Here is a 17,709-nt window from a genome sequence, read left to right on the forward strand (position 1 = left end):
TATCCCAGAGTGTAACCATATACTATTAGTGTGTTTTACACGTGCAGATTTGCCATCAAGCCAACTTTCCTTTATGTCGCTTATTGGTGTATTATTACAATATTTAAAAAAAATTCAATCATTTTACCTGAACCTTAATTTCGTCTAACATGAAAGCAAAAAGTAAAACATGCAAGAAATACGAATAAAAAAAATAAAAAAAACAATTTAATGACCAACATTTGAAAAGTTGTATTTATAATGAAGAGACAAAAAACACCTCTGTTCATCACACTTCACTGATTTGTTTTAAAATGCATACATCGGCTACAAGGATCTTGTAAGTATTGGAAAACTTTACTCTTAACAGCATTCTGAAAAGCTTTTGGGGCAAGTGTTACAAGTTCATAAATCTTTCCACTATTTGACCTATTTACATTGTTGCATTCAAAACCTCCAGTTATTCTCCGCATATCCTTTCTTGCTGCGATAGGCAGACAGCACTCAATTGCCCAGCACTTTTCACTGCACTGCCGGAATGCCATTTAGGAAAAATTAACCTCTAACTCACTTAGCATTGTGACACATTCCCTTCAAATGTAGTGACTTCACTACATGCACATTTAATAATTTTGTAGCAAAAGAATAATTCTTAAAATGTCTTCTCAATTTCAACACCGTGAAATTAATGTATTGCATTTTGGGATTGGGGGCTGTCAACAAGGGTTAATCAGATGCTACTAAAATCTCACTTATAGCTGAACCCTCGTATAATAAACAGTATGCCAATATTCTTGTAGTACATTGTAACTTTAAGACCTGGTTGTCTTTGGCAGAGTAAGGATTAATCCCTGAAGACCAAACATACGTTGAGGCCGATTTATAAAAACTTGAACATTAGAAAAAAACGGAGGCTGATGTCCATGACAACACATCAGAAATCCAATTTCACTTTCCACACTTATTGAGAAACCGAAAGTTAAAATCTGAGTGCTTATGTCAGCTGCACTTTTATTCGTCCACATTCTGATAAATCGGCCTTGTTATACACAAAACATTAGCATGTCCTGTAAAATGGGTTATGTAAGCTGCATGCAGACTGCCAATCTTGGACAGAAATACTGCTGACTGGAAACACAAAAGGAAAAAAACAGAACTGTATTTTGTACCGCCAATGTATTTCTTGTAACAAGCACATCATTTTATATGAAAAAATAAACAAAAACGTTTTTGTCACCCTTTTTGACCTTTAGAAGAAAACACTCATTTGTATGAAAATATAAATTAAAAAGGCGCAAAAACACACTGGACACACTGCAGAACAATAAAGGAGCCAGGGAGGAAAGCAAAGCATTGCACAGCAATAGCTTGCTGTCAGCCCTGAGAGCAAAGGTATATGGGAATGGTCTAACGCTAAAGTGACTAACAGTAAAAACAAAATTAAGGCAAAGTCTTCCATCTGGGGATGGGGGAAGGGGGTTAAGTAGTAACGCGATACTGTGGCTCCCTCAGGCTGTAGATAGGATAAAACAGGTGCTTAAGTTGTTGTTCATAAGTTACATTTGATCTGAACATAACAGATGGTCAGCATCAATCCATATCTTCAATGTCTGTCTCTTCTTGAATACATAAATTAGTGTTTGTTGTTAATAGGAGGTGACATGTTAGACAGGTAAACTGGAATCCTAGTATATGATGTCAAGATCCTTTCCAAATATTATATATACCTTTAAGTCCAAGCAAAGGCGCATTTGAAAAGTCTAAAAGTCAGTTAGAACTGGATGAGTTCAGTTTGATTGATACCTACTGAAGAAGTTATTTTCTTAAAACATTCTGATTCCAAAAGACAGATACAAAGTATACCTTATTTTCTTGACCAACAGATGCAGCACATACATCTTAAAAGTCATAAAAACAGAAAATAAGTACCTAGAGTTTTCAAAAATAAAAGATCCAAATCGATAATTCTGACATTGTCCTGTAACATAGGTATTGGATGGATACGTTCATCATAGCAGCTAAGAGGTTTGTGCTGCTTACTGCAGATGCCAGCCATGTTAAATAATGTAATAATGCATAGAGAGAATTATATTGGAATGCTCAGAAAGAGATATGTCTAAAACACCTGCAATGCCCAAAAATCATTTGGGTCATCTTGAGTGCACAAATTCAACATTTGCATGTAGCTGTAAGTGGCTGCAGAGCTTAAAAGAGAGTTAGCTTGCAAGAGATTTCATATAAAGATAAAATAAATTGAGAAACTTCAACTTTGTTAATATGGCAAAGAATAGGAGATAGAAACAAAAAAAAAGTAATGGCCAAAAGCAAAAACCTCAATTAAAAAAGTATAGTTTGCATTACCTAAATTTGGAATGAACTGCCATATTGGAAAGGGTTACTGAACAGATAATAACCTGTGTTTGCTTTAAAAACAAACAGGCAGCTGCACTTTCTCCCTTGTATTGCCTGTATAGGGTGTGCAGGAGGGTGGCAGCTTGTAGTGCAACTTAAGTTTTGTGCCCAACCTTAGCACTCTCTATTGGGAAGAGTGACTGTTAAAAAACAGTCTGCCATCACCCCAAACCATGAAGCCAACAGAACATTAGAGGTAGCAGCTTGTAGAGTTTCTGTGCCAAGATGCCAGATCATCTCCTCCTGCAAGCCTCAGTTCAGTAGAGGCATTATTGTGCAAACACCGTAAGTGGTATCATACAGGTAGGCCAAAGCGGTGCTTCTTTTTCTTCACAGACTTTGAGTTTGTTAACCTACGTAGATCCTCCTCACCGTCAGATTCTTCCATTTCATCATCAGCCGATATGAGAATCTAGTATAAAGAGAGAATAGCGTTAGGGCATTGAGCGTCACAGTTCCAAGATATACTTCACCTCCTAGGCAAGCAAATATCAAAGTTTAAACTATGGCCAGAATAAAAAATGTCATACATACACCACTTGGCTATTATTTAAGACCACCAAACCAATATTGTGTAGGTTCCATTTTTGTAACCAAAACAGCCTTGACCCGCTCAGGCATGACACCACTAGACCTCTGAAGGTAAGCTGTCAGTTGCAGATTCTTTATAACTTGTAAGTTGGGAGGTGGGGCTTCCTTAAAGCAGGGGTTCACCCGAATTTTTTTTTTAACATTAGATTGAGGCCAATTGTGGGAAGCACAATCGGGTGTTTTTTTTTTTTTTAAATCAATGCAGTACATACCCTTTTAGAGATAGATGTTCTCCGCGGCTTCCGGGTATGATCTTCGGGACTGGGCGTTCCTATTTGATTGACAGGCTTCCGACCGTCGCATACAGCGCTTCACGAGTTGCCGAAAGAAGCCGAACATCGGTGCGGCTCTATACGGCGCCTGCGCACCGACGTTCGGCTACTTTCGGCAACTCGTGACGCGCTGTATGTGACGGTCGGAAGCCTGTCAATCAAATAGGAATGCCCAGTCCCGCAGTCCATACCCGGAAGCGGCGGAGAACATCTATCTTTAAAAAGGTACCAAAAAACACCCGATTGTGCTTCCCACAATTGTCCTCAATCTAATGTTAAAAATTTGTTTTTTGGGTGAACCCCCGCTTTAAATCGGATTTGTGTTTCCAGCACATCCCACAAATGCTCAACTGGATTGAGATCTGGAGAACTGGGAGATCAAGTCAACACCTCAAACCATTCTTTACCATTTTTGCAGTGTGACAGAGTGCATTATCCTGCTGAAAGAGGCCACTGATATATCAGGGAATACCCTTTCCATGAAAGCATGTACATAGTTAGCAAGAATGTTCAGGTAGATGGTAAGTGCCAAGTAACATCCACGTGACTGGCAGGACCCAAGGTTTCCCAGCAGAACATTGCCCAAAGCATCATTCTGCCTGCCTGTGTCGGCTTTCCTTTTTCCCATACTGCATTCTGGGGCCATCTCCTCCCCAGATAAGCAACACACTTGCACCTGGAAATCCAAATGATGTAAAAGAAAATGTGATCCATCAGACTAAGCCTGCTCTTTTTTTCTCAAAGTATTTTATTAGGAATTTTTCCATTACAGTAGCAAAAACAGATACAGTAAACATAATAAGGCAGTACCGCAAATAACATACAGCCATACAAGAATGAATCGAGTAATAGATGCAGTAACAGTACTATCATTCACATTAAGCGTACATATGGTTTGTAAGACAGCAAAATGCATCTTTAACTAGTGAAATCAATAGACCGCAAGGCCCAACTAGCAGAAAACAGAGTAATGCTCTGGGGACTAGACGAGGCGTCCTAGTGTGGGCTCAAGACAGTGAAAAACTGTAAAGGGGATCGTGTTGTTGAGGTCATTTACGGGAACCTAGGGCATGTTCCCCATACCCGCCCACCCCTAAAGGGATCACACTGTGAGCGGGACGAGGAACCCCTTGTAGCGATCAGAACCCAGAGTATACAAGGTTCCATCAAGCAAGCTATCCTTCGATCCCAGTGCATTTCAGAGTACAGGCCCTGAGAGCGTGAGTCTCCCGTGCAACAGGGGAAGTTGCACAAGCAGGGAAGAGAAAAAAAAAAGGGGGGGGGGAGGGACGAGAACGGCATATGAGGTGGGGAGTCAAGCAGGTAAGGAGGTCGTAACCGAGAATCCCTCTCACACAGCTGGTGTATTGCGGGTATCAGCATCCTGGGAGTTCCACGATTCCCTGTAGTGCAGCCAGCAGGCCCAGGTAAACCTAAATTTGTCATGTGTATCTTTGGCCTGATGGACGATTCTTTCCATTTCTTCAATCTTTGCAACCCGAGAATGCCAATCCTCTACCGAGGGGGGGGTAGTGGACTTCCATCTCAACGGGATGCATTGGGTGGTCGCATTAATGAGCTGCAGCATGAGGGACTTCTTGTATGCCCTCTTGGAGCAGGACGTATGATGGAGTAGATACTGTGCAGGGGTAAAATCGGGGGAGAAGGTGGTAATCTGGGCAATGAGGTCGTGTACCTGCCTCCAAAATGGTTGAAGTATCGGGCAACTCCACCAAACGTGCAGGAAGAAGCCCACCCCCGCGTTTGCACCTCCAACACGTGGGTGGGACCCCCGGGAAGATCTTATGGAGTCTTTCTGGCGTGCGATACCATTGTGAACAAATTTTGTACCTATTCTCCTTTGCCGAGACATTGATGGACCCCTTGTGAGTATACTCCCAAATGTGGTCCCAATCCTCAGAAGATAAATCAAGCGACAGTTCCGCGTTCCACTTGCGGTGGAGGGCAACGTTTGGGGCGACCTTAGCCAGCTGGAGGGCGTACAGTGCAGAGACCAGGTGCGGTTGGGGGCTCGTCTCACTGCAGATGAGTTCAAACGGGGCAAGGTCCCTGTGCCATTGTGCTGGATTCAGTGTACTATGCAAGAAATGTCGAATCTGCAGAAATTTAAAAAATGGGATGTGCATGTCAGAAATGTTTTCAACCATTTCAGGATGGGAGAGAAGAACGCCGTCGGTGAAAAATCTATCAGCCCTAACTGTAGGCCTACAGGGGTCCATCGACCCCGGGGCTGGACCTATGTCAGGGGGAAAGTCCGGGTTCTGTATGACTGGCGTCATTGGGCCTGGATAAGGAACTAGCGCCAAGGACCGACAAGCTATCCTGAAAGTGGCCATGGTGGGGCCAATCAGAGGGTGATCACTGCACGTTTTAGGGATCGCCGACGGGTTGATCCAGGGAAGGTGGGAGATAGGGAAGGGGAGATACGCATTTTCAATCATAATCCAATCTTTATGGAGGGCGTGTTTATGCCAGTCCACGATACGGGTCAATTGGCTAGCCCTGTGGTACAGGGACAATTCCGGCAGGCCTATGCCTCCCTTCAGTTTTGAAAGAATGAGTTTATCCCAGCCAATTCTGGGGGGGTGACCTGCCCATAAAAAAAATTCTGCAAATTCTCTTGAAGGATGCGAAAAAGGCGGGGGGAGGGGGGTATACCAATCGGGACCGCCTGAAGGATATACAGGATCCTGGGAAGTATGTTCATCTTTAAAATTGCCGCCCTGCCGAACCACGAGAAATGGCCCCTCCACCATTTGAGTAGATCATCTCCCATGGTCCGCAGGACAGGCAGAAAGTTGAGAGTACAGTTTTTTCAAATCCGTCAGGAGCCTAATCCCCAGGTAGGGGATTAGGCTCCTGACGTACCCTCCCAACTGAAGGGAAAATTTTGTTTACAAAGGGCAACCATTGATCTAGGAAGGAAAACATTTAACGCCGTGGATTTGCCAAAGTTTATTTGGAGGTTCGAAAGTTGATTAAAGAGCTCGAAAACTTTTAGGAGGTTGGGTATAGTGGTAATCGGGTTCGTCAAGAATAGCAGCACGTCGTCGGCATAGGCAGCCAATTAACAACATTTTTGCCCGACGGGGACTCCAGTTATATTCTGGTTGTCATGCAGTCGACGCAGTAGGGGCTCTAAAGTAAGGACAAATAGTATGGGGGATAGGGGGCATCCCTGATGGGTACCATTAGCCACGGAGAAGGCGTCCGACACCCGTCCATTCACTCTGATCCTCGCAGAGGGGGCGGAGTATAGGCGGAGTATAGGGCCATAATCAACTGGATGAGGCGACTCGGTAGTCCCAGCTTGCCCAGTGCTGCGGCCATGAAGTCCCATGCCACACTGTTGAACGCCTTCTCCGCGTCCAGCAATAAGAGGAAGCCTTCGGTGTTGGTCGACGTTAGCCAATGGTGGACATTGATGGCTTTGATGGTGTTGTCCCTGGCTTCGCGACCGGGGACAAATCCTACCTGGTCAGTGGACACCATATCTGGAAGGAATGGGAGCAACCTATTTGCCAAGATCTTAGCATATAACTTAACGTCCACATTCAGGAGCTATATGGGACGATAGTTAGAGACCAGCGTGGTGTCCTTTCCCGGTTTTGGGATAAGTGTAATATGGGCCTCCAAGAGGTCAGCGTTGAGAGAGGGCGCGTCCGGGAGCTCATTAAAAGGCTTTCACCAGTTTCGGCAGAAGTTTGGTTGCAAACGCCCTGTAATATCCGGTTGTCAGACCATCGGGGCCCGGGCTTTTACCCGCCTTTAATTGCTTCAGGGCCTCCTCAACAGTGAGGGGCGAGCCCAGGTGGGATAAGTCATCCGAGGGGACGTCAGAGCGGCCATACTTGGTGAGAAAGTCATCAATGAGCTTCAGACGGTCCCGAGGGGACCCGACGCCGGGAGCTTTGGGCAAATTATACAGTCCCGAAAAGTAATCCACGAACTGTCACGTGATACAGTCAGTTTTAGTGGTCTGCATTCCCGACGGGGAGTTGAGTGTATTGTGTGGGCGGACTTCTTTTTTTGCAGTGCCGACGCTAACAGTTTGCCTGCTTTATTCCCGAACTCGTAGAAGAGCTTATGGGTAAAAGCAAATTTACTCTTCACGGTGATTTGGAGTTCCTCCAGCAAGTCTGTCCTAGCCTTGACCAAGTCTGAGTGAGTTTGCGTCGCTAGCGTGCGTTTGTGTACATTTTCAAGGGTTTTGACGCGTTTGGAGAGATCGGCAATGCGGGCATTCTTACACCTACGTGTTTTTGCCGCCAGGGATATGAACTCACCCCGGAGGATGCATTTATGTGCAGCCCACAGGGTAACAGGGGACATCCCCTCGGTGTCGTTGGTTGTAAAGTAGTGAGAGATAGTCATCTATCAAACGTGCATAACTGATTGGCGTGTATATATACAGTGCCTTGCAAAAGTATTCACCCCCTTGGCATTTTTCATGTTTTGTTGCCTCAACATGGAATCAACATGGATTGTTTGAGGATTTGCATCATTTAATTTACAGAACAGGTCCACAACTTTGAAGATTTTTTTTTTTAATTGTGAAGCAAACAACAAATAGGACAAAATAACAGAAAAGGTCAATGTGCATAACTATTCACCCCCCTAAAGTCAATACTTTGTAGAGCCACCTTTTGCGGCCATCACAGCTCCAAGTCGCTTTGGATTCTCTATAAGCTTGCCACCTCCTACCTCTGGGATTTTTGCCCATTCCTCCTTGCAAAACTGCTCCAGCTCCTTTAAGTTGGATGCATTGCGCTTGTGAACAGCAATCTTTAAGTCTATTGGATTTTCTATTGGATTGAGGTCTGGGCTTTGACTAGGCCATTCCAACACATTTACATGTTTCCCCTTCAACCACTCAAGTGTTGCTTTAGCAGTGTGTTTGGGGTCATTGTACTGCGGGGAAGGCGAACCTCCGTCCTAGCCTCAAATCACACACAGAGTGGTACACGTTTTGCTCAAGAATATCCCTGTATTTAGCACCATCCATCTTTCCCTCAACTCTGACCAGTTTCTGAGTCTCGACTGCTGAAAAACATCCCCACAGCATGATGCTGCCGCCATGTTGCACTGTGGGGATGGCGTTCTTTGGGTGATGTGATGTGTTGGGTTTGTGCCAGACATAGCGTTTTTTTTTATGGCAAAAAAGTTAAATTTTAGTTTCATCAGACCAGAGCACCTTCCTCCATACATTTTGGGATTCTCCCACATGCCTTTTTGCAAACTCAAAACGTCCCATTTTGTTTTTTTGTTGAAAGTAATGGCTTTCTCATGGCCACGCTGCCATAAAGCCCAGCTCTATGGAGCATACGGCTTATTGTCTTCCCATGTACATGTAGCAAACCCCTGAGGGAGCTGCTTTTGTTTGTTCAGTCCATTACTCTGCCTTTCAACCCCAATGAACCAGACCCTCTGGCACACCTAGCAATGTGATTAATGGAATAACTCAGCAGGAATACACAACACAGTTCTTCTTGTAGTTTACTTGAAGAAAAGTAAAATTCAGGTCAACATTAGTCAGCCAGGACCTGTGTAAGTACCCAGGACTTGGTTGAAACCGTTTAAAGAAAACAGTCAGGAACACTATGCAAAACAACAAAAGCAATAGGTAACAATATGTACAGATTAAATAGACTCCCCAATAACTTTGGTGTGTGTGGGATGCTGTGGCTAAGGGGAAACCCCAGGCCGGTCTACAATACCTCCAGTACACACCCAGTGAAATTATATCAATACCCGTGGTGTGTCCCCTTTAAGTGCAACCGCGGTAATGTCCTGGAGGCAAAGCTTTGCATTTTATTATCTTCACCGGCAATGTAGGAGCTCTGTGGACAATATTTGGATGTGGTATTCTATGAAAAGCATTAAAGGTTCCTGGGCAAAGCCCCCGCACCAAATCCTGTACACAGTTAGCAGTCCTCCCCTGAGCAACCGATGGATCTTAGATGCAGGTGTGTCACAGTGGCATTCAGTCCTTGAGCTGTTGCAGGGTGTCCTCCTTTAGCATGGACAGTCTGTTCGTCTGGGCTGGAGCTGCATGAACAATCTGTTCCTCTGGGCTGGAGCTGCAAGAACAATCTGTTCCTCTGGGCTGGAGCTGCAGACTGTGTCCCTTGGTAGGCTGCGATTACACACACACACACAGAATGCAGATGCTCTCCTGATGGGGTGCAGGCAAAAAAAGGCTCTGGCCTAGTTCCTCTGGCTTTCTATCTCCTCCCCCACAGTCCTTTGCTGCTGTCTCATGATTGTCTGTAAACTTCCTACTGGAAGAGCCTGAGCCAACCTCCAATAGGGAGTTTCCAAACAAGCAGTTCTGAGTGAGAGAGAAAGGGGGGGGGTGAAAAAGCCCATGCTGCTGCAGCAGACAGCAGTCCCCTAATAGATTAGATCAGTCTGGAGAAGTACCTGCTACATACAGATACTCCAGTATCTGCTGTGGGTCTCTGCTGTGGAACTCTGCAGCTCCTCCAGGGTTACCTTAGGTCTCTTCGCTGCCTCTCTGATTAATGCCCTCCTTGCCCGGTCTGTGAGTTTTGGTGTGCGGCCGTCTCTTGGCAGGTTTGCTGTTGTGCCATGTTCTTTCCATTTGGTTATGATAGATTTGATGGTGCTCATATGGATCATCAAAAATTTGGATATTTTTTTTATAACCTAACCCTGACTTGTACTTTTCAACAACATTGTCCCTTACTTGTTTGGAGAGTTCTTTGGTCTTCATGGCAGTGTCTGGTTAGTGGTGCCTCTTGCTTAGATGTTGCAGTCTCTGGGGCTTTTCAAAAAGGTGTGTGTATATGTAATGACAGATCATGTGACACCTAGATTGCACACAGGTGGACATCACTTCACCAATTATGTAACTTCTGAAGGTAATTGGTTGCACCAGAGCTTTTTATGGGCTTCATAACAATAGGGGTAAATACATACGCACATGCCAATTATAATTTTTTAGGAAAAATTGTTTCATGTATATATTTTTCTAATTTTACTTCACCAACTTAGACTATTGTGTTCTAAAATAAATAGGTAAAAAGCCAAGGTGGGTGAATACTTTTGCAAGGCACTTGTAGGTTCGGTCACTGGCATTAAAACAGACTTTTGCCGATAATAGCGTGATATTAATTAATGTTCTTTAAAAATGTATTAAACACAAAACCAAAAATGTAATATACTGCAGCTTAGCAATCATTAGATTGGTAAATGTGTGGGATTCCTCAAGATCATTCAGATTAAAGTGGTTGTAAACCCTTTACAACCACTTTAACCTACAGGTAAGCCTACATTAAGGCTTACCTGTAGGTGCTTAAAATATCTCCTAAACCTCCACGGTTTAGGAGATATTTACTAAATTCACAGGCGCTGTCTACGGCGCATGCCCTGTAGACATCGGTGCAGGCGCACTTTAGAAACTGCGATTGTGCCACTGCAAAGGGAGGCCGTGCCGTGACTGGTGGCTCCTGCGTGCATGCGCGGGAGCGACGTCATCGCTGCTCCGGCCAATCACAGCACCGAGCCGGATGCAACCCCTGGGAAAGATGTCGGCCGCCCGAGCAGTGTGCGAGGACGGCTGCGGGGGCTTCAATCAGAGGTGAGTATTGCATAATGAGCTAGTATGCTATGCATACTAGCTCATTATACCTTTGTCAAGCAGGGTTTTTTGTGCCTTTACTTCCTCTTTAATAGGAGTAGGCTAGAAATAACCAAAACACAACACAACAGTTTTTACCACTGCTGTACTGGAATCCAAAGCAGTGCAGTCAGCTCTATTCAGTTCTCCATTTCTCTGTATTTGCAGTGTTATTAAATGGCTAAAGCATGGGGAAATGTGCATGTGCTCCAGAGATGTACTTTTTTTTTTTACAGCTTCCTGGATCACTTCTCACTGTAAAGAGGTGTAGGTCAGAGGTCTCTAAACTTTTCAAACAAAGTGCCACTTTATTGTCTTTCAGACTTTAGGAGGGCCAGAGTGTGGCCAGCAGGGGCAACTAATGTTACAGCATTAGTGAGACCCTCAGGGTTGGTGGTCAATAGGAGTATTTCCCCTATTAGTAGGAGGAATAGCATTCCATGATTGGTATCGGAAGACATGGTGCCCCATTGTTGGTGTCAGTGGGAGGAATAGTGCCTCATATCAGTGGAAGGAATTGTGCCCCAAGGGCCGCATAAAAGGCTAGCAAAGGGCCACATCTGGCTCTCGGGCTACAGTCTGGAGACCGCTGGTGTAGGTTGTACTTCATAGTTCATTGTAATAAATACCAAAAATTAACCCAGAAATAGGAAAGTTTCCAGACCAATTGCGACGTTTGGGAGGTGTGTACAAGTCACAACAGCTGTACAGTATTGCAAATAATTTCACACATAAATAGTTTGCATGTATGTATGGCAGCTGTATGATTTAGCCATTAGGCTTTGCTTACACGGGCATACTATGTTGTACACCAATGCAAGGGCCGAGCTTACCCACACAGATGCACAGGCATTCCATGCATCCCCATGCATCTAGTCATATTCATTTCAATTGAGAAGCAGTGATTGCAGGTGCACAGCCCTGAACGCAGACAGCGTGTTCAGGAAACTGCAATTCCACCCAACACTGCTGTCAAATCTGGATCAGCAGCTGTGCTCATGCAGCTGCTGCATGGGACACCTGCGCATCCCCATGTGGGCAGAAATGGCCCTTGCACAGGCATACTATAATGCTATTAGTGATTTGATATAGATTACAGATCCTGAGGCAACTATTTCCTAATTTTTTAACCATTGTGCAGACATGGAGGTTATTAATTTCTTATCTAATAGACGCACGCCCATGTGAATGCGACCGTAGCCTTTATTTTTTGCATAAAAATGATTCTGCATCGTTTCAGACAGTTTTGCATTACTGACACAATTGCTGTACAAATTAGATCACAAATGGGTTAAAGCACAAACCAAAATGGTCCTGTATAAGCATCACAAAAAAGTGTTTCTAACAGGTGGAAAGGGTAAGGAAAAAGCAAAAACGGTGACTGAAATGTACAACACATTATGCTTGACACTTCAGCTTGTAGCCTCGCTCTGTACAGTCGTAACAGAGAAGATGGCACAATTTATATTAATGTAGAAAAACTTTGCATGTAGAATTAGAATGACGTGGCTCTTCTTTACCAACACCACCTACAAAGAAAGAAAGAGGCTTTGTCTATAGAAAAGTGAGGAGGCGGTAATAAAGCTACAATATCAGACACTCATAATAGGAATGTGCAAAAGCCCAATTTGCATTGGAATACAATGACAACAGTGAAGAAAAAAAAATACCTTTCCTTTTTTAGGTCTTGAGCCTTCCAGTAAGAAATAAAGTGGCAGTGGAAAGTGGATTGTGCCAAGTGCATGTATGCCAATAAGCATTACAACATTGATGCCACCGTTTTATGAAACACAGATGGTACCGTTTATATATGCATAGCCAGAAAATTTGAAAGAGTATTACTAGGTCAACAGCAGTGAACTTCCTCTTTAAAACAGCAAGTACATCTAAAGAAAACAATATTAATACAAGCACAATATGTGCAAGTAAACATGCGCTAGGGACCTGAAGACCAATGAAGAACCAGTTCAGATGAGGACTGCGCTGGACCCCTGGACAGGCGAGTGTCCTTTTAATAAAAAAAAGTCAGCAGGTACATTCTTTTTAGAATTTTTTCAAAACAGGGCAAAGAAATGCTTAATTCGGTAGTCAGTTTTTCTTAAAAAACAAAGAATATTTTCAAAAGCACAGCAAGTCTAAAAAATTGCCACAGGCCATGAGTAATGAGAAATCCCAACTAAAGCATGGTATACACAAAGAAATTCTATTTATTTTCATTCATTCAACTAGCAGGCTCTATTAAAAAAAGCAATGTGAATGCAGGGATCTCACCCGCAGTGCTATTGTATTCCAACACTGGGGACACCCCCATCTCATCAGAATACAAAAGATCAGCGCTGTTAGCCATTGGCTGCATGCTTTTAGAATGTAGGTTTGCTGGCAGGACCGGCAGACCAGCTTCTGTTGAACAGACATGGGTACATGTGCTGAAATTTTGCCAGTTCCTGCTGGTCTGGACATATTTCAGTACATGTATACCCAGCTTTAAATCCTGGAATTGAAAACTGCCATCGCTCAGGTGACTGATGATCTGTACCGTTATGTCAAATGTTAATGTTATAAGAGCTTTTTGACTTTTGAAACATCTTTTGCCTTCAATTGTTTTTCACCTGAAGCCAATTAAAAAGCAGAGCTCCACCCTAAAGTGGAACTCCCGCTGATCGGAACCCTCCCCCCTCCGGTGTCACATTTGACACCTTTCAGGGGGAGGGGGGTGCAGATACCAGTCTAAAGACAGGTATTTGCACCCACTTCCGGCCACACAGTCACCTTCCTCCCCCCCCCACACCCATTGTGTTCTGGGAACACTCAGCTCCCAGTACACAGCGGGAGCCAATCGGCAGGCATAGCGCGACTCGCGCATGCGCCGTAGGGAACCGGGCAGTGAAGCCGGAGCGCTTCACTTCCTGGTTCCCTCACCGAGGATGGCGGGGGGCATCAGAGTGACGAGTGATCGCTCGTCCTCTGCTGCGGACGGCGCTGGACTCCAGGACAGGTAAGTGTCCAAATATTAAAAGTCAGCAGCTGCAGTATTTGTAGCTGCTGGCTTTTAATATTTTTTTTTCAGCGGACATCCGCTTTAACTATCAATTACCGTATATACTCGAGTATAAGCAGAGTTTTCCAGCCCTTTTTTTAGGGCTGAAAATACCCCCCTCAGCTTATACTCGAGTCAGTGTACTTAAAGGGCTGCGAGCGTCTATTGTTTAAAAGTCTCGGCTTCCCCCTGGTCACTTCCGTGATACGCACTGGGTTCACTGTGTTTAGTGTTCCACCTATCACGGATGTCCTCTCATCCTCGGACTCGGTTTCCCAGCAGACATGGTGTTCAGTGTTCCATTAATCACGGACGTCTTTTCATCCTGGGACAAGAGAACGTCCGTGATAGGCGGAACACTGAACACAGTGTCTGCTGGGAAACAGAGTCCGAGGTAGGCGTTTCCCAGAAGCCCATCACGGAACGGGACCAGGAGGAGACCGCGACTTTTAAACAAGGTATTGACACCTGCAGCCTGTAAAAATTTCAGGTACACCGACTCGGGCACAGCGAGGTGGCAATGGGCACAGCGAGGTGGCAATGGGCACAGTGAGGAGTGCAAATATCATTGTTGACCCTCTTTTCTGCTTACAGTGGCTGCTGCATTCTCACACTTGGCTTATACACGAGTCAAAAAGTTTTCCCATTTTTTGGGGGTAAAATTAGGTACCTCAGCTTATACTTGGGTCGGCTTATACTCGAGTATATACGGTACTTGAGATCATACTATATGTACAAAACCAAACACTGGGGGTGCACTGAATGGAAATTTTGGTCCCGAAACCGAAAATGCATGATGCACTTAGCCGAAAACGAAAATTACAGTTTTAAAAAATATATATTTCTATGTTTATATACAATTGTATTATGTTCGACTTTTTGACTAATATGAATTTATTGTTGGCCATTATTGCCACCTTTAGTGCAAGCAAAACTCAAGAAAAATGCAGCCTGCAGTCTCTGACCATCTCTTGTATCATGTCCTCAGTCTCTAACCACCTCCTGTAGTATGTCTGCAATCTCTTACTTAAAGGAGTTGTAAAGGAAACAATTTTTTTGCCCAAAATTAATGTCTGCAAGGTAGACAGAATAGTGTAATGATTCTGTTAAAAAACTAGTAAATACCTAATAAATTCCTTTATCTATATCACCTCCGGCATTCTAGTTTCTGTTCTCTCATTCACTTCCTGGTTTGCGGCGCTCGTTCATGTACATTTCCCAGTATGCATTGCGGCACGCCCAGTAATTCACACCTCCTTGAAGTCTCTAACATGTAGAGAACATCCTGCCGCACTGCTGTAGTTCCCAGGAGGGGGCGAGCACGTCACTGACCACCACAGTAAAGCCTCCCGTCACGGTGGTGAGTAAAAATCAGACAAGCAGGAAGTAAACAGAGAAGAAATAGAGCAACTTCTGAGCAAAAACGAACAATGAGGAAGTGAAAAGAGGAATGTCTGCAGGTAAAGGATTCTTATTATGAAAAAAATAAAATAAAATTCCTTTACAACCCCTTTAAACACACTGCTAAGACTGGGTTCACACCTATGTAAATTGAATTGGATGCAGGGTTTTTCCGCATTCCAATTCGCATAGCAGAAGATTGAGACCGGCTCTCTATGAAGCCGGTTTCACATATCTCTAGGGCGGCTGCGGAGTGCACTGCACAGAGGAGACACTGTGGGTCTTTGGCTCTGTTTCAGGGCCGAATTCAGGCAAAGATTCGGCTCTGATTCAGCCCTGAACAGAAGAATGGGGATGCACAGCGTTCCTGTGCGACTCGCAGCCGGTTCCAGTGTGAACTGAGCCTAATAGTATTAGCAAAATCTCCATTTGGTGCACCTCTAGCAGACATGATACAGGAGATGGTCAGAGACTGCAGACATGATGCAAGAGATCAATGAAGCCTCACCAGGGCCCGGAGGAGGGAGAAGGAGTGAGTGGAAAGGCCTAAGACAGCAGGATGTCACCCATGCAATGTGTGGCAACAGGGGGATGACGCCAATATGTTTCGGCAGCCGAAATTTTGGTGCACCACTAATAAAAACAGTTAGGTTCTGTATTTACAGAATCAACTTCACCAATTTGACCCAATATGCTCAGCCCAGTCCATGGTTTCATGCTTTGAACATGTTCAATGAAATTTTATATAACCATCTTTCCCTACACAAATTAAGCAAATATTGAATTATTATTTGATTTTTCAAAGTGCACGTTGTCTATTCACCGTTTAACCAAATAGTTCAAGTGTATTTAAATAAGTCCACCAAGTGAAAACAGTGAATCATCCTTGATCCCTTCTCATAAATGTGCACCATTTTTTAAATACACTTGGACTATTTGGATCACTTTGCATTCTTCACTTAGTGAACTTTTTTGTTAGATATTATACAATTTCATTTTGTAGGATTCACTTTGATTGTATGATATATATTTTTTGAGATAAGGCTTGCACTACTATTATTTTGTGCCCTGTGTTCATTTTTGGCTTGAGTGTAGTTATTATTCGCTGTTTAATATAACCTCTTCTAACCAGGACCGTCGCATAATCAACTTTATTTCAAAGTTCTAGAAAGTTCGGGCTTCATTCTTCATGTTTGAACCACCCATAATCTTTAATAATGCCATTTTGCTTCATGGTTGAGTGGATTAAAAAGGTTATGGTTGTCTCCTGTCCACACCATTCATTCGTTTGATAATTTTCTCCCAGAAGATCTTTCTCAAGGCCCACTTTCTCCACTGTGTTCAGTCTCCCACTTTATATAGGGAGGTTGTAAAGATAATTTTCACTTAGGGCCTTCTATTCAAACCCTATAAGTAGGCATCCTTGATGTCTACAGAGACCAGAAGGTCTTCCGGTTGACCAACCTGGTGGATTCTCTTTGAAACTTTGAACCTGGAGAAAAGTAGCACGAATGTCCGCCATTCTTTGCGGGGGTGTTAGCAAGTTGGACAACATGAAGTGGGGTGGCAGTAGAGACTGAAACTACAGGTTTGTAGCCTCTATATACAGATCTCTGCAACCAAATGTCTGAAATGTCTTAGGAACCTGACTAGTCGCAAAGGCCAACATATGTTCCCCCGACTGGTGAGAGCAGCCCTCATTGTAAGGACTACTTGTTCATAGACTTAGAGGATTTAGGTGCTTAGGACATATGGCAGATCTGGCTTCCAGGATTTGCCTTGGAAGAATCAAATGACCTCTTTTAGACTCTGAAGTGGAGAGCTTACAAGTCTAAAGCTTAGCATACTTTTGTTGGGGCAAAAGAGTAGTCTTTCCTCCAGTGACATAAATTTGTCCAGGTATTGACCATTGTTCCATCTAAACAAGAACACGCACCATAATTTTATTTTGGTATAGGGTAAGCTTTTCTTTCTTTGCCTACCTCAGACTCAGATTCATCATAAGAGGCTGCCCGCCGGTATCGCACTTTGTTACCATTACGGGAGTCTGGACTTCCTTCCTTCTCTTCCATCTTGGCTTTTGTTTTCCCTTTCTTCATCAGAAAGTTGTCCACCACCCAGAACATCAATGCCTGTTGAACAGAAACTAAGGAGTAAAAATGTACCCAACAACCAACAGAACTAAACCAAAATAATGAAATGGGTTGCATAAATAAAAGTATATAGTCAGAATATGGACGTCCAACAAATTTTTGTTAATGTGTTCCGTTGCCCAGGGAACAAGTTATATGCAGTACTTTGTCCAATCCACAAGATAGATTTAGGAACTTTTATTGTTATTTAATTTGTTTTAC

General features: G+C 43.7%; 1 protein-coding gene across 3 annotated transcripts in view; it reads right to left on the reverse strand.

Moving 5' to 3' along the window:
- The window catches only part of LOC120945342 (store-operated calcium entry regulator STIMATE-like), a 101,951-nt gene that overhangs the window by 28,558 nt on the left and 55,684 nt on the right, over positions 1-17,709 (reverse strand). Inside the window, exons 7-8 of one of the 3 annotated variants that reach the window (XM_040359450.1) lie at positions 17,338-17,487; positions 2,693-2,803 (exon numbers count right to left, since the gene is read on the reverse strand). In XM_040359450.1, the coding sequence (XP_040215384.1) occupies positions 2,693-2,803; positions 17,338-17,487 (261 nt within the window). Of the gene's footprint in view, positions 1-189; positions 2,804-12,102; positions 12,447-17,337; positions 17,488-17,709 lie in introns of those variants that run through there. The other 2 variants (XM_040359448.1, XM_040359449.1) reach the window with 2 other exon arrangements.

This window comes from Rana temporaria, chromosome 7 (genome assembly GCF_905171775.1).
Source record: "Rana temporaria chromosome 7, aRanTem1.1, whole genome shotgun sequence".
Lineage (NCBI taxonomy): Eukaryota > Metazoa > Chordata > Amphibia > Anura > Ranidae > Rana > Rana temporaria.